This window comes from Phodopus roborovskii, unplaced genomic scaffold (genome assembly GCF_943737965.1).
Source record: "Phodopus roborovskii unplaced genomic scaffold, PHOROB, whole genome shotgun sequence".
NCBI lineage: Eukaryota > Metazoa > Chordata > Mammalia > Rodentia > Cricetidae > Phodopus > Phodopus roborovskii.
Window position 1 is genome coordinate 14516532 of NW_026126448.1, and position 16961 is coordinate 14533492.

The window sequence follows — 16961 nt, forward strand, 5'->3', positions numbered from 1 at the left end:
CACCTGGGTGATGAGGTTGCAGGCAGCTCTCAAGCCTTAGGGGCAGCCCTTAACACACACATTTAAACTAGGGGGCTGAGTCAGTGAGGTGTAGACACTTAGACATACACCACACTTGTAGCCACACCTCTTCCATGGAGGCAGACACAGAGCTGGGGTCAAGCATAAAGAGATATGGCCTGTCCACACTGGCCTTGCAAAAGGCCTTGTCAACTGACCAGCACCTCACGGTTTGCAGAGCTGGGACTCAGTCTGAGGACAACTCAGTTTGTCACAAGGGCATTGGGAGAGGATGAAGGAGTCACAGGTGGAGACGCATGGGCAGTAGGGATGGTGACAGAGGCACACAGGTCCTTAGAGCCTCCACCCTAGGCCTTAGACCTGGAGTATGTTCCTGGAGTGGGCCTCAGGGTTGTTCAGTCCATCGATGGCCCTCCATGCACTCCGTGCATCCTCCTCCAGAAGCCACACTGATGGCAGCACAACATGGATTTATCCTGTCAATGCTAGGGAGCCAGGAGACAATCCATGAGAGCCACGGGCAGAGCTGTGGCAACAGGTGGTCCACAGACAGGAACCATTGGCATAGCCTAGGAGCCTGGCAAGATGCAGGCTTTGGGTCTACGCCAGCCACATCCATCCTGATGACCTGGCGCAGACTATGGTTTGAGAAGTGTTGCTGAAATCCATAAGGGAGATGTGAGTTAAGAGTGGAGGCAGAATGAGAGAGCCCTGTGGCTGTTCCAGTGGGCTCTGGCAAAGTTACACACACACACACACACACACACACACACACACACACACAGAGAGAGAGAGAGAGAGAGAGAGGGAGAGAGAGGGAGAGAGAGAGGGAGAGAGAGGAGAGAGAGAGAGGAAGAGAGAGAGAGGAGAGAGAGAGAGGAGAGAGAGGAGAGAGGAGAGAGAGAGGGAGAGAGAGAGGAGAGAGAGAGAGAGAGAGAGGAGAGAGGAGAGAGGGAGAGAGAGAGGAGAGAGAGGGAGCCTCGTTAGCTTAGCCTTGTCTCCTGAGTTCACTATGTAGTCAAGGATGATCCTGAGCATCTGAGTCTCCTGTCTCCACCTCCCAAGCGCTGGAATTAAAGGCTGGTGTCTACTCTGGATTATAAGGTCTCTCTCCAGGCAGAGGCTGTTCGGGGAAGGAGTAGAAGTGACAGGGACAGAGGGGACAAAGTCCACAGGCCTGGATCTGTGGCTCGAAGGGAAAGGAACAGGGGTGTACATACAGTAGCGCAGGGGGAGTGCCTCACAAGAACCTCTAGGAAAGGGCCGAGTGGGCTGGAAGGGAGGGCAGATTCTCCTAACCCTGCCAAGGCAACGTAGGGGTGTAGAGTCTGCATTACCGTATAAGGAAGGGAGGGCCCGCAATGATGTTCAGATTTTTATCCTGGGCACCAGGGCTTGTAGGCCGAAAGAAGCAGTGGGAGGAAATAACAGTAGAGGGCGGGGCTAAAGAACAGTGGGAGGAGCAAGCTGGAGACAGGTGTGCCAGACTCGGTGGTGGAGCCGGTGGAGCCGTGGAACTACAAGGGAAGCCTGGCTCTGCGGGCAGGCAGAGGGAGAGGGGCGAAGCTTGTCAGGGAAGGGGCGAAGAGACCCTGCATCCGCACGGGCAGAAATATGCCTGGGGCAAGAGGCTGGAAGCCACAGGGTTGATGTCCACCCTGAGCCCCTGAAGAAGGAGACCACCTTTCTTTTGGGACTCAGGGAACGGGGAGGGCTTAGAATTTGCAGTGCAAGCTGAGGGCCTGAGGTTGGGGTCATCTTCTCTGCTCACCCCAGGATCCTTATTCAGTTGTCCCACGGTTCCTACAGACAAACCTGGTCAGTGTTCTCTCTTGACTAACCAGGGAAAGCTCTAGAAGGGCAGGAAATGGACATTCAGACTTCATTCCTCAAGACCTTAGGCTTTGGGTGGAGGCAGGATGTCACTTTGCAGCAGGAGGGTGTGTGGCCGGACTGAAGGAAGGACTTCCTGGCCATGAAGGACAAGCCAAGGCAGCACACCCGGAGGGTCTGGTGGCTCTTGTGATCTCAGCTGATCTTTTTGCTGAGGACACTGAGGTTGAGAGAGGTTCAGTCATTTGCCCAGTGTCACCCAGCTCCAAGTAGCTGCTCTGGGGGGGGGGGAGGGGGCAAGGGCTGCCTGGCTCTAGGAGGGGCTGGGAAATGCTCTCACCTGATAGGCGAGAGAAGGTGGGCAAGAGACCTGGGAGACAGGAAGAGGGGCGAGTGGGGACCAGGCACCGGGCAGGGGCTGTGCAGAACGTCTCCACCACAGGAAGCGGCGCACAGCATACCTGTGGTTTGGCGGACGGGCCGCCGCGCCTCCCCGCCGCTGCTCGCGGAGCCGCCGTCTGCGGTGCTGGGGCCTGGATTCTGCTCGGGTCGGGTTCCACCCGCCTCCACCCCGGGGCGGGGTCACACCAGCCTCACTCAGCGCCTTCCCTCGGGTCCCTCTGCATCTCGGATGAGACCGCTCGGCCGGGGATGGGGCGGGGGTGGTGAGGATGGAGCCGGAACACACCTGGGGCCCGGGCCCTGGGACTGGGGGGGGGGGTCGGCCAGCGCCTCCTCCCTCGTGGGTCTGGAAGCCCCGGGGCGCCCGCTCCCAGCCCGTCTCCTCCGCCTCCCTGGGAGGAGGCCAGGCTGCCCCGAAACGCTGACTTGGACGAAATGGTGTTTTACGGCGATTTGTTGAAAAGGGGGGAAATCCCCGTTAAGGACTTGCAGCTGTCCAAACACCGCGTCTGTCCCGCCGCCGCCAGGGCTCAATCCCCTGAATCAGCGTCTCCTGAACGCGTTCCACCTCCGAGGCTCTGCACCCCTGCCAGCCCTGGCCTCGGTCTGTCCAGAGAGGTCACCAGAGAGGGGGTGATGGCTTGCCCAGGGTCACACAGCCAGTCGTGGGCGGAGATGGCTGGAGCCTCAGGACTCCATCTTATCTTTGACCCCCTAACTTGGCCAGCAATCCCTTCTGAGAGAGCAAGTAACAGATGGATTGTCCCCTTTGCCCCACCCACTCTTCTGGAGGAAGGCGTGTCTGTGCACACACTCCTCAGCCTGTCACTGGGGAAAGGCTGGGGTGAGTTGTTGCTATGTCCTTGTTTTTTTGTTTTTTTTTTTTTTTTTTTTTTTTGGGAGGGGGCGTTCGAGACAGAGTTTCTCTGTGTAGCTTTGGAGGCTGCCCTGGCACTGGCTCTGCGAGATCCGCCTGCCTCTGCCTTCCAGGCGCTGGAATTAATGGCAGGCACCACCACGGCCCAGCTATGTTCTTGATGGTTGACTGAGCTATCTTTGTCTCAAACGTGCCAAGCAGTCAGGATGACCTAGACATTCTGTGCCCCTCCTGCCTCTGTTTCCCGTTTTCTGAGACTACAGGTGTGTGCCACCATATCTTTAAGTCTGATGGTGAATTGAGTTGGTCACACAAGGTGGGGCCTCACTGTGCCAGCTTGGCCATGTGGTGCCGGGTAGAGCAGGAGAGCTAAACAAGGACGTAGGAGCAGAGCCTGGCTCCACAGACAGAGGCAGAGGCTGGGTGAGGCAGCCAATGGGCCTGGCATCTCCACTATGTCAGGACAAGTGAGTTACCCAGGTGGAGAAGGGCCAAGGCGGCAGAGTAAGCAGAGCCCACAGTGTCCCACAGTGCCACCTCCAGGCGATTGCCTCTTTCTTCAGCCCCTGAGCAGGTTCATCCTTCAGTGCGCTGCCTCCACTCCCCAGCCCTGTGCCCAGCCTACCTGGAAGAAAGACTCCTCTTGCCTCTGGCTCCCTGAATGCTCCTGACTCCCATGGCAGGAGATCCCAGTGGTTAAAGCTTTGCTTTGTCACAGGTCGCTGTCTCCCAACCTGTGCAAGCATCGCTGTGCTTCTCTGGGCTTCTGTTTCCCTACCTGCAGACAGGCCCCACAGTGTCTTACTCGTGGAGAAGGCCACAAACAGTAACTCTTTGGGGGGGGGGACTGGGGACGACGACTTCCAGGCCATGCCTCCTCCATCACTTTCCTCACTCTGCAAATATATGCCTGGATCAGACCTGTCCTGATACCCTAGAGGGAGTCTCTGTCTGTCTCTCTCTGTGTCTGTCTCTCACTCTCACTCTCTCTCATATACACCAGTGTTGGATAGAAGTTACTGGAGTGGAAGTGCTAGGAGCTATGGGAGGAGGGAAAGGCACTTTCATAGGACCCACAGTAAGCAGAAGTTGAAGCTGATGGCTAGACTGGGATGTTTGGTGCCATGCCTGCCTGGAGCCTTCCTGACTCCACCCTCCATTACCACTTCCTGTGTGTGGGAAACTGGTCTGACCTTTCCAGAGCCAGGTCTGTTCCAGGTCTCTTGTGATGGTGTCATGACCTTGGCCCTGGCCTAAAGTCAGCCAGAAGCCACCTTGGCTCCCTCTGTTACCTCCTTTTCACTCAGTCCCCTTCCCCCTCGCTTTCCCTCTGCTCCCCCATCCCTGTCCATCCACCAGACAGAACACTCTGGCTCTAGACAGGTGCTCACAGACAGGGCTCTTAGAGTGCCCTGGTTCAGACAACCAGTGCAAGAGGGCCCAGCCCTGCCTGCCCAGGAGAGGTGAGGCAGGCAGAGGGTCGGGGCTTCCCTGCCCAGGTTTAGGGTCTGACTGTAGTCTTGTTAATGAAGACCTTCAACCCCTTTCCTCTCTGGACTACAGTGGCATCCTCACAGGCTGTAGGGAGTGTCATATATGAGCAGTTGGGGCAGTTTCTGGTCTGATTCACCATCAGCATCTAAGAAGAGCCAGACCTGTACATCACTGAGTCTCGGCATCAGTCACAGCCAGTGAGGCAGGTGGCCTGTGCTCAGGGAAGGTTCCTGATGGGGCCTCAGCCCCCGAGCAAGCTGTTTGTAGTTTAAGTAGCTTCCCTTCTCTTTCCCTCCCGCCTTTCTCCACTTTTCCCTCTGCTAAGCATGGAACCCAGGCCCTCACACATGCTAGGGAAGGCCCTAAACCCAAGCTGTGCTGTAGCCCTAGGTTCTCTTTCCACATCCGTAGCACAAGAGTTACCTTTGCATGAACTCACTGGGCTCGGTGAGAAGGTCAGCTTGAGTTTGGCACACAGGGACCCACAGTGACGGGTCCTACTGTCAGGCTGAGGCACAGGGAGAGTAAAGGGTCCTTTGAGGTCACAGACCCTGTGAGTGGTGGAGCTGGGATTTGAACCCCGGAGCTGGGCACTGGCTCAATGTACTTTCCCTACAGCCCTCTATCCATTCCTGCCAGGCTCTGTGTGATTTTAGGCAGAGAGGGATGATGAATGCATGCACACAGAGGCCAGAGTTAGCCCTGGCTAACCAGGAACTTGCTCTGTAGACCAGGCTGGTTTCAGTCTTGGTGATCTGTCTGTCTCTGCTTCCTAAGTGCTGGGATTAAAGAAATGTGCCATTTCCCTGCTTTTTTTTAAAGTTTAAACATTTTTAAGAATATTTTTTGTTTCTTCATGTGTATGGGTATTTTGCCTGTATGTATAGCTGTGCACCATGTGTATGCAGTACCTACAAAGGCCAGAAGAGGGCATTGGATCCCCTGGAACTGAAGTTACAGCTGGTTATGAGCCACAGTGTAGATCCTGTGGAAGAATAGCGGAGTCACAGGTCCCTGCAGTTACCTTATTTTCCTTCTGTTCCAAGGAAGTGTCTTTGGGAAGACTGTCCTTATATATTCTCTCCTATTAATGTTTCTGCTGGTAGCTGTTTTGTGACAGTGCCTTTTCTTAAGGACATACTCTTCAAAAAGAGCACTTCTATAGGCTGGGAGTGTGGCTCAGTTGGTAAAGGTCTTGCTTACATGCCCCCTAGCCCCCTAAAAAACAGTGTGGTGTGTTATGAGTAGTTTTTAAACCACAATAGTGGTGGGTTACACCCGTAATCCCAACGCTCAGGAGATAGAGATAGGAGGATCGGGAGTTCTAAGACATCTTTGGCTAGCTATCAATTTGACACCAGTTTGGATCACATGAGGACCTGTTAGAAGGAGGAGGAGGAGGAGGAAGAGGCAGATGCCAGGCAGTGGTGGCATACAGCTTTAATCCCAGCACTCAGGAGGCAGAGGCAGGCGGGTCTCTGTGAATTCGAGGCTGGTGCCCTAACTGACAATAAAGGTTGGCGGGAGAGGAAGGGAGAGCGAGGCTGAAGATGAGACCTTGGCAGGGTGGAATCCAGAATGGTGTCAGCATGATGGGGATGGGGATCGTGAGGACCCAGTCCCACACCTGCCTCCCCTGTTCTGTCTGGAATCTGGGGCAGACAGTGGCTGGTATTGAATATGCTGGTATTGAAATGACTGGATGTACATCTCTGAAGAGCCCCGGTGGTACCTGGCAGAAGCTGGTCTGCACATGGCAGGGGTTTGCTTTAGCAAGGAATGTGCTGAGGTCAAGCTGGCTTTCCAGAAGTTTCTGTCTGGTTGCCGAGTCGAGCCTGGGGGGAGATGCTAGGAAAAGGTTTAGCGGACAGTATTTTCAGATCCCTGCTTTTTGAGATTTGCTTTCAGGTAACAACTGAATTTCTAGCTGAACCCCTGGTCCTGGGGGCTAGTTTGACATCACCTTCTTCTTCCCGCAGCACAGACGCAGACGCCATGAAAGGGGCTCTGCCTTCGCTGCTGTTGTTGCTGCTGGGGTGTAGGCCAAGAGTGTCCTCTGGTGGCGGAGCGGGGGGCGCAGCAGGCTATGCCCCGGTAAAGTACGTGCAGCCCATGCAGAAAGGACCAGTGGGACCGCCTTTCCGAGAGGGCAAGGGCCAGTACTTGGGTGAGAGCCTCCCTACCCTACACTACCTAAGACAAGCCTCAGCTCCCTAAGCACCTCTAGCCCCTCTAGGCCACACACAGCTTCTCAGTGTCCAGCAGAAATCCCGACTCTACTTTTCTTCCTACAGCTAGGCCAGAGCCTGCCAGCCTTAGGGGCCAGAAGCTGGCTCTGATTGTCTGGTGCAGGTGGTCTTCATATGGGGGTGCAGGAAGGTAGACAGGTAATGAAGCCGATTGATTGGTCTGTAAAGCGGCCCACTGATGCCACCTAGTGGTCATCTCACCATCATGGCTCGCAAAAATAGTCCAAGTTCATTGGGCAAGGCCTGGCTGGCTAGTTAGTTGGGTACCAGGAGCCCTGGAGGAGGACACCTGCAGCAGTCCCCAGCAACAGAACCACTCTGGACTCCTTCCATTATGGAGAGGCAGTTCTGGGAGTGAGCGAATCCAAAGCCCTGCTTTCTTTCCAGTGCTCCACACACTGCCATTGGGATGGGTGGATGAGGGTCCCAGCTTCCATTGCCCAAGCCCCTGACTGTTTGTCCCCTTCTCTCTCTTTCAGAAATGCCTCTACCGCTGCTGCCAATGGACTTGAAAGGAGAGCCAGGTCCCCCTGGGAAGCCGGGACCTCGGGGTCCTCCTGGGCCTCCTGGCTTCCCGGGAAAGCCCGGCACTGGGAAACCTGGGCTTCATGGGCAGCCAGGCCCTGCTGGCCCGCCTGGCTTCTCCCGCATGGGCAAGGCTGGTCCCCCAGGGCTCCCAGGCAAGGTTGGACCACCAGGACAGCCAGGGCTGCGGGGAGAGCCAGGGATACGAGGGGACCAGGGCCTTCGGGGACCTCCAGGGCCCCCTGGCCTTCCTGGCCCCTCAGGCATTACTGTTCCTGGAAAACCAGGTGCTCAGGGGGTGCCAGGCCCTCCAGGATTTAGGGGGGAGCCAGGACCCCAGGGAGAGCCTGGACCCCGAGGAGATAGGGGCCTCAAGGGGGATAATGGAGTGGGCCAGCCAGGGCTTCCTGGGGCACCAGGGCAGGCAGGTGCCCCTGGACCCCCTGGGTTGCCTGGTCCTGCTGGTTTGGGCAAACCAGGTTTGGATGGGTTACCAGGAGCCCCAGGAGACAAAGGTGACTCTGGGCCCCCTGGGGTTCCAGGCTCTAGGGGAGAGCCAGGAGTTGTAGGTCCTAAAGGCCCTCCTGGGGTAGATGGTGTGGGGGTACCAGGGGCAGCAGGGGTACCAGGGCCACAGGGCCCAGTAGGGGCTAAAGGGGAGCCAGGGCTCCGGGGCCCCCCTGGCCTGATAGGCCCTATTGGCTATGGGATGCCAGGAAAACCAGGACCTAAGGGAGACAGGGGCCCAGCTGGGGCTCCGGGGCTTTTGGGGGACAGAGGTGAGCCAGGAGAGGATGGAGAGCCAGGGGAGCAGGGTCCACAGGGCCTTGGGGGTCCACCTGGCCTTCCTGGGTCTGCAGGGCTTCCTGGTAGGCGTGGGCCCCCTGGGCCCAAGGGAGAGGTAGGACCTGGAGGTCCCCCAGGAGTGCCTGGCATTCGGGGTGACCAAGGACCTAATGGCCTGGCGGGGAAGCCTGGTCTTCCTGGTGAGAGGGGACTTCCTGGGGCCCACGGGCCCCCTGGACCAACTGGGCCCAAGGGTGAGCCAGGTTTTACAGGTCGTCCTGGAGGACCAGGGGTGGCAGGAGCCCTAGGACAGAAAGGTGACTTGGGGCTTCCCGGACAGCCTGGCTTGAGGGGCCCATCTGGAATTCCAGGACTCCAAGGCCCAGCTGGCCCTATTGGGCCCCAGGGTCTGCCAGGCCTGAAGGGTGAACCAGGCCTTCCAGGGCCTCCCGGAGAGGGAAAAGTGGGGGAACCTGGCTCTGCTGGGCCCACAGGACCCCCTGGAGTCCCTGGCTCCCCAGGACTCACAGGTCCTCCTGGGCCCCCTGGGCCCCCTGGGCCTCCCGGCGCACCAGGGGCCTTTGATGAAACGGGTATTGCAGGCTTGCATCTGCCCAATGGCGGGGTGGAGGGGGCTGTGCTGGGCAAGGGAGGGAAGCCACAGTTTGGGCTGGGGGAGCTGTCAGGGCAGGCCACGCCAGCCTTCACCGCTGTGCTCACCTCCCCCTTCCCTGCCTCAGGCATGCCAGTTAGGTTTGACCGGACTCTCTACAACGGTCACAGCGGCTACAACCCAGCTACTGGTATCTTCACCTGCCCCGTGGGAGGCGTCTACTACTTTGCTTACCATGTGCACGTCAAGGGCACCAATGTGTGGGTGGCCTTGTACAAGAACAATGTGCCAGCCACCTACACCTACGATGAGTACAAGAAGGGGTATTTGGACCAGGCGTCTGGAGGGGCTGTGCTTCAACTGCGGCCCAATGACCAGGTGTGGGTGCAGATGCCCTCAGACCAAGCCAATGGCCTCTACTCCACTGAGTACATCCACTCCTCCTTCTCAGGATTCTTGCTCTGTCCCACATAACCCGTGGGGGGCCCTGCTGCCCTGGCCTCCTCCTCTTTAGTGATAGAGAGACCTTTCCGGTTACAGAGATCTCCATTTGAAGGAAACAACCAAAAGCTGAACAGAGGCGGCGCGGCCTTGGCCCGAGGAGACTGACCTGTTTTCCCCTTGTGTAGGCTGAAGTCGTTTCTGGAAGAGGTTGCCCTAATTTCCTTTCCTCCGGTGCACTGTGGGGGTTGTACCTTCTTCTGGACCTGCCTGGTCTGGAGGCAGCACCCCGGAGCACTCAGCCGGGCCCCCTTGTGAGTCCTGGAAGCTGCTGGGAGAGATGGTTTTCCTGTTGGCCTCAGAGGACATGGAAGGGACCAGGAGTGCTTCCTGTGTTTGCGGGGCCTCTTCCAGCTTTCCAGGGGTCTCCAGCATATGACATGAGGCTCGAAGGTTTTTATTTCCTTTTGGGGGAAAGGAAGAAGGGAATGGGGACCATGGAGGCGGTCAGTGTGGCTAGACCCCTGGAATCATGCTGTGGACTCAGGCCAGTCCTGGTGGGGACAGTTGTGTGGCCCTTGCTACTGACCCCTGAAAGATTCCAGAAGCAGCTGTCTGTGGGGATCCGGGAGGGATCAGAGGCGTGGATTCTGAGGCAGGCTGGTAGCTCTTCTGTTTCTCTGGCTATCCCCATTGGCTCTGGCTCTTCAGTGTAAGGGTGGACAGCCCTGGGCTGAGATGGAACTCTGTGTAGTCTCTACAGATTGCAGAGCCAGCCAGGACCAATGATCTGTAAGCATGAGTGCCCCTCCCTCTTTCCTCTCACCTGCAGGGGGTGGGCTCATATTCTCACTATCAGACTGTTAGGGACCCTGGCCAAGTCCAAACTAAGTGTTTTCAAGCAGAGAGCTTCTGTCTTGGCCCTCTGCACAGAGGCACACAAGGTTGTGGGTGCAGACTTTTGTTTCTTCTTAGTAAGAACCATGCTGTGGCTATTTAGTGTCTACTGGAGGGGCTCATCTGTGGGTACTTCCTCTCCCTCTGCTTCCAATTTCCTGCTCTAAGCAGGGTAGGGCCCAGGAGCCTAAGGCTCTGAAGGAAAGGATGCCAGCAGGCCCCACTGGAATGAGCCTCTGGAGGCTTCTAGCAGGCCCCCTAATCAGAATTTTCCTGCAAGGAAACAGGCTTGCTTCCCAGCCCCTTGGCCCCAGTTCAGGCTGGGATCAGTGCTGGGGGCAGGGATGGTAGATACTCTTGCCTATGTCAGGATGGCTGCTTTCTCTGTGGTCCATGACCTTCCTCAATCCTCACTTAGTCAGCCCACATCAGTGTGCCAACTGTGAAACTGGCATATTCAATAGGCAACCCATCTTGTGCTCCAGTTTGGGCCCATTCAACTGCCAGGCCAATGGGCTGAGGAAGGCCCAGCCTCCGCCCCTGCTTAGCAGCCTAGATGACACTTCCTTCAGTTCCCAAGGGGGATCCTGCCTGTGGCATCGAGAAAGAGTTCAGCCTGGGCTCAGTGTGCTTTTCTGCTACACCCAAGAGAACCAGCTAGTGTCTGAGTGTCCTGCTGGGCCTTTTGTTCAGCCTCCTCCTTTCCTGGGTCAAAGCCACTAATCTGATGTGTTAAGGATGGGTTCTAATCAGCTCTCAGAGGAAGCCTGGGGGTTGAGTAAGGCACCAGGGAGCCCAAAAAGTCCTATCAGGGCAGAGCTGCCAGATTTCACCCTGAAGCCCTTAGGGAAGGATTGGCGATTTGGAAATGTTTGTGGATTGGAGCTGTAGGTGTCACTGGCCAATTTTGACAAACACTATCAGGCTTTAACTGTGACAACTACACCTACCTTGTGCAGTTTTGTATTCTGGGGTTTTTAATTTTTTGTTTTTTAATATTAAGGTTTTCCCACTTGTGATTTCACTTCTAACCTGGTGTAGGTAGTTTCTCTCTACTTATCATGTGCCCCCTGTCAAGTTCTGGGAAAATGCCCTGGGGAATCAGGAAAATGAAATTTCTTTTTTAAAGAAAACTACAGTATTGGTTGTATTGACCACCTCCAATAAAACCTGTTGTACAAACACTGCCATGACACTAGCCTCAATACAGAGAAGTTTCATGGCCGCCCAGGCACTTTGACCTCTTGAGGAGTGCAGCTCCCCACCCAGGCTCCTGAGGCCGTTAGAGTCACTCCCTGCTTGCCACTGTCTCAGCACCACCGGGCAAACTTGGAGGCTTCTGTGAAAGCAAAGCAGGGCAGGGGCTGGAGCCGGATTGAGCTTTGCCGGAACATTCCTACAAGCTCTCAGGAGCAGTGGAGCATGACAATTGGCTCAAGATCCCAAGGGCCAAGTTACAACATCTGATACAAATTATGAATGAAAAGGACTCTATGGTCCTGATGATGGGGCCCAGTGCTGAGGACAGGCTGGGGGAGCTGTCCCGCCCAGAAAGCACCTGTCCATAGCTTGCCATGCCCAGTAGCAGCATGCTCACATCCTGGGCTCAGGGGATCTGGGGCAGTGATGTGCTAAAAGCCATTCCCTGTCATCTGCCCACCCTGGTAGAACCTCATTTTGGCTGGAAGCCAACTTCCTGATGTTCCTGAAGCCTCAGGCCAACCACTAAGCTAGCTGTTCGTGCTTGTCCCTTCAGTGAACCTGGAAGGATGCTCAGAGATCATACTCAAGGTTTGTGGGAAGGTTTTTTTTTTTTTTTTTTTTTTTTTTTTTGAGACAGGGTCTCACTATGTAGCCCTGGCTGTCCTAGAACTCACTACATAGACCAGGCTAATCTTGAACTCAGAGATGCACCTGCCTCTGCCTCCCAAGTGCTGGGATTACAGGCGTGCACCACCATTTCCACCTGTACAAAACTTCCTTGCAAAGGCCTTCAGCCTGGGCCCCAAGATACAGGAGGCATAACACAGTCTACTGGGATTCCTGGGTGATACCCCACTCCCATCCAAGGTGGGTGCTCTGCACCATTCTACAGGGACCCCTTCCTGGCCCAGCCAGGTCAGAACAATCAGCCTGTTTCTATCCACTGTCTCAAGCAAAGCATTTGTTCGGATGCTTTGACCGTACTACTGTGTGACCCCTAGTAAAAGTCACTGATCTAGCCTACTGTGCCCCTCCCAGTTGGGAGCACAAGACTGGCCACAACACAGCGGCTACGGCCCTGGAGTCCCAGGACTAGGAAAGTACGGTCCAGGCAGGGAGTCACTACTTAAGACAATTCACCAGCGGAAACAAAGAGCATATGCTGGGATTTACAAAAAAACATTTATTGCTGTGACTTCCACTAGCAGCTGTCAAAGAGCCCCGTTGCAGAGGGGAGCCAGGCCAGTTGGCAATGGATGGGCTGGATGTAGCTGCCCAGTCTCAAGAGCCACACAACCTGTTGGCTCTGCCAGTCTGACAAGGGCTTCCAGTCACATTGGTTAAAACCCAACAGGGAGATATGATGTGCCCACAGGTCATTTCCACCTCCTGAAGTCCCATGTCCTACATGGAAAGAAGCCACAATACCTTCCAAAGTAAAGCTGCCCTGACCCCTCCTATTTCTGAGGACCCTGGGGTGTCACACAGCCCTGCAGCTCCAAGAAGGCACCAGTTCCTCACTGCTCCACAGACTGTCCTAAGACTCCAGCCCCAAGGGTGCCCTTGGCCTGCCCTTAGGAATGCTGAAGCAGGAAAGCCAGCGTCAGGGGGCTCTGGTTGCAATCTGAGTTGTCCTTGGTCCTGATAGGCCTGACAGGGCCACTGAAGCTGTGGCCCTCACAGACTCTCTTGGAAGACTCGATGCAGGCTCTGGGCCAGGACATCTGTCTCCTCATAGCCCTCACAGCTTTGCTGCCAGCTCTCTGGCACCTGCTCCATTCCATAGTGAGCTCCAGCGATGGCCCCAGCCATGGTGGCTATGGTATCTGTGTCTCCACCAAGTGAGATGGAGTAGATGAGGGTCCGCTGGAGGCTGTTGAAAGTGGAGGGGATCTCGGGGTCAGGCTCCATGCAGCGTAGGAAGCAGTAGATGGCGGTGGGCACAGACTCGAAGGCGGCAATGCCATTCCCTGTGGGAAAGCCGGAGCTGAGGAACATGACCTCCCCTCCCTGCCACAGGCCATTTGCTAGAGCCAGCACTCCCAGCTTTGTGCAGGGTCATGCCTGAGATGTCAAGCCCTACACTCAGATTATGGGGCCCCACCCAGCCTGCTGGCGGCCAGCCATGGTCCCACTTAGCCTTGTTCTTGGCTTTGATTCCTGCTCCCTCCCAGGGCTGTTGGGAGGTGGGTCACTTGTGAAGTATTCCACAAGTGCCCAGGGCACAGGCACCAGGGAGACCAACATCCACAATCACACTGGCCGTTTCTGAGGACTTGATCCTTAAAGCTGCAGGCACCACGTTCACAGCCCTGCCAGGGTCCTACAAAGAGGAGCTCTAGCTATTCCGAAGCCCTCTCTGAGGTCAACTGGGTCCACCCACCTAGTTCAGACACCACTTCCTGTCGGCTCACCACGTCCTGGTCCAGCAACTCTCCAACCTTCCTCAGCCTGCTGGAGTATGGACGTTCCTCCATACCCAACCTGGGGTTTGGGCAGCGATTTTAAAGGTCAGTGTGGGCATGCAGAGACACACAGGGGAACTGGGGACATCAGGTCCCACACAGGTGCACATGCCTTAACAGTGTTGGGAGAGGGCCAGAGACGGCTTGCTCTCTGGGACACCGGGGGCCATAAATCCACTGAGGCAAAGGGGCCTCTTCCCACCACTGCAAACAGTTCCCAGGGAAGACAGGAATGTCAGACACCCCCCACCCTGCATACACTAGCCTTAGCCCTGGCTCCAGCGCATACTCACTCCTTGGCATCCAGGACAGACTGGGCATCACCTTCCAGCTCCTCCATGTGGCTCACAAGCTGTTCCAGGAAGTGCTCACTGGACGACACACCCTGCAGAGCTAGGTGCACAGCCAGCGCCTGCAGGACGGCACCGTTGTAACCCAAGGAGGAGGCATGGGTCAGCTGGGCTGAGAGCCGGGCAAACTACGGAGAGGAGGGGCCACTGTCACATGTCTCTACAGATCAGCCGGGGAAGGGTGTCTGTGACCAGGCTGCCCAGTACCTTCTGCACATCTGCGACATTGCTATAGGCCAGTGGGATGCCTGCCACCCGCATGGCACCCCCATTGCCATAGGAGCCCTTTCCATTGAATTGGGCCCGGGCAGGCTCATAGACGTCACGGCACTTGGGGCTCAGGAGCTTCCTGAAGACAGTGATGACTCCAGCCCCATACCCTCTGTCAGGGTCCTTCTTGTATTCTTGGGCAAACCTGGTGAAGAGAAAGAAGCAGATAAGTCTCAAAGGTGTCTCTCACCGCTAGAAGAAAAGTGTGGGCTGGGCTGAAAGGGGAGGCTGGGTCCTGGGGCGCCTGTACCAACAGTGTCGTCAGTTTTAGCTGGGGAGCTGTTGTCAGCCTTAACGGCGGGCCCAGATGAGAAAGCGGGCACTGAGCAAGCACAGGTGATGTCTCTCTCCGGTTACATCCCTTACCTGTGAGCCATGTCCACCTCGTCAAAGGCCTCTTTGGCCAGCAGGGACTGCACCAGGGCCCTGGCCATGGCAGTGTCATCTGTGTAGTACAACGTTTCTGCAGGAAAGAGGGTGCTGGGGTGAGAACAACCCACAGGGCTCGGGTAGGATGCCCACTCACGCCTCTTGGTGGCCCAACAGCTGACCTTCACCGTGACCCTGCTGTGACCTCTTACCCCTTCTTCCTGCAACTAGAAATTGTTCAGATCCTTGGGCTCTTCAGCAACTGTCTAGTACACAGCAGTCAAGACACCCTGCTGACTTCTGAAGGAAACCTTCTGCTCCCTTCCTCCTTCACTACCAACGATCTCAGTATGGCCTGGTCAGGCTGAACTGCTTCCCACCTCCAGAGCTGGCTTTAAGTGCTGCAGTAAGATGTTGCCATCTTCCTCTCACTCTCTTGATCAAAACAGCGCTCTGTTGGCTTCAGGGAGAGGCCTTAACTCATGGGCTCGGTATCCAAATCCTTCCCGCCTCAGTCCCTTCCTTCCTGCCCATCTTCCATCTCACAGACTCCCTTGACCAATCCTTGCCCTTGGGTCAAGTCCTTCCAGCTAGAGCTGCCCCTCACCCCCCCCCATCTCCTTTCCCCCTAGTTGCAGGTATTCTGGGATCCCCCCTCCTTTAAATTTTTTTTTATTTGTGTGGGTATATTTGTCATGTATATCTGTACACCACATGTACGCCTGGTGCCCAGGGAAGCAGAAGAGGGTGTCGGATTCCCTTGAGCCTGGAGTTACAGATGACTGTAGACCACCATGTGGGTGCTGGGAATTGAACCTGGGTCCTCTGGAAGAGCAGTCAGCGCTCGTAACTGTTGATCCACCTCTTTTGTTTTGTCTTTGAGACAGGGTCTCACTGTGTACTTCTGTCTGGCCTAGACCAGGCTGGCCGGCCTCAAGCTTGCTGTAAGTGCTGGAACTAGAGGTGTGTGACACCATACACAGTTATGTTCTGATACTCAAGAAGCTACTAACCTGCCGGGGACAGTGACTTGGCCTCACTGGAGAAAAGACAAGTTACAGAGAATGGAGTCGTCTGACGAGTGCCTCCCTGATCCCTCAAACTGTCAGCCCACTCCTTCCATGCAGCCCAAACTCCATCTTCCCTCTTCTCTGGTGACCTCTGTATCCCAGCTTCATAGCAGTAAGCACATTCCCAGACTCCCCCAGCCTGGGCGAAGAGCAAAGCCATCCCAGTACACTGGGTAAGGGGTTGCTCTTTGTCGCAGTCTCCTATCCTCAATCACATCCCTGCGGGTGAGAGGAACAATGTCTGTTCTCCCTCCATTTGCTCACTGTGCCCTGATCTCCCGAGGGAAGCAGCTTTCTTCCGTCCCAGCCCAGGTGACGGACCTCCTGCCTTATCAGACGGTAACTCTCAGCCACCCATCTCCTGCTGCCACTCCCCTACTTAGGGCCAGTACCCAGGCTCAAGCTGCAACTTTTGTAGGGACCCTCCGACTCGTCCCTCGCCCAGGTGTGCGGACCCGGCGGGTGGCGCCCCGCCCACCTGTCCGCGCGCTGCCCGGCGTGCCGGGGTCGGGCTCCAGGCTCTGGACGTGACGCAGGACTGACGTCAGGCTGACGGTATCGTGTGCCTCGTAGACGGCGCCCACGCAGTCTCCCAGCAGCGCGCCCGCTAGGCAGCCTCGGAAACGCGAGAGAGAGCGGGCCGTACCAGCCCCGCCGCCGCCCGCCGCCGTCATCGCTGCCGCCGCCGCCGCCGCCGCCGCCATCCGCGCGCGGGCTTGTCGTCACTTCCGGCGCCGATGCTGCGGCCCCCGCGGTCCTCCCTCCTCGCATGCTCACCCTTGTGGCCTGGAGTCTCAGCATGCGTCCCAGCCTACAGCGCCACCAAGCGTCTCGGAGCCGCAGCGCTCCGCAGTCCCCACTTGCTTCGCTTTGGCTCCCCCTACCCACAAATGGCCCCACAAATGGGTGACAACTCCCTAAAGCGTCAAAAGGAGGACCTTTGAAAAGAATCTGAACAAGAATGTTGCCTACTCCACACCACAGTTGCCCGTAGGTGAACCTCCCCATCTTTGCACCCACACTTCTTCTGGAGTCTCTTTGGACCTTTGACCCCTAAGAAGACTAGGCCACTCCATCCCACAAGTGGAGCGTCTCA

At 56.5% G+C, this 16961-nt stretch overlaps 2 protein-coding genes across 2 annotated transcripts; one reads left to right on the forward strand and one right to left on the reverse strand.

The window, feature by feature from the left end:
- Positions 1-6622: 6622 nt before the first annotated feature.
- On the forward strand, positions 6623-9541 carry Col8a2 (collagen type VIII alpha 2 chain). Its single transcript, XM_051188793.1, has 2 exons — positions 6623-6794; positions 7356-9541. Exons 1-2 carry the CDS (start codon positions 6623-6625, stop codon positions 9272-9274), a joined length of 2091 nt encoding a protein of 696 aa, XP_051044750.1. The 3' UTR covers positions 9275-9541.
- Positions 9542-12510: 2969 nt separating this feature from the next.
- On the reverse strand, positions 12511-16592 carry Adprs (ADP-ribosylserine hydrolase). Its single transcript, XM_051188795.1, has 6 exons — positions 16344-16592; positions 14793-14889; positions 14364-14571; positions 14100-14284; positions 13725-13825; positions 12511-13311 (listed from the first exon to the last, which is right to left on the reverse strand). Exons 1-6 carry the CDS (start codon positions 16567-16569, stop codon positions 13019-13021), a joined length of 1110 nt encoding a protein of 369 aa, XP_051044752.1. The 5' UTR covers positions 16570-16592; the 3' UTR covers positions 12511-13018.
- Positions 16593-16961: the final 369 nt, after the last annotated feature.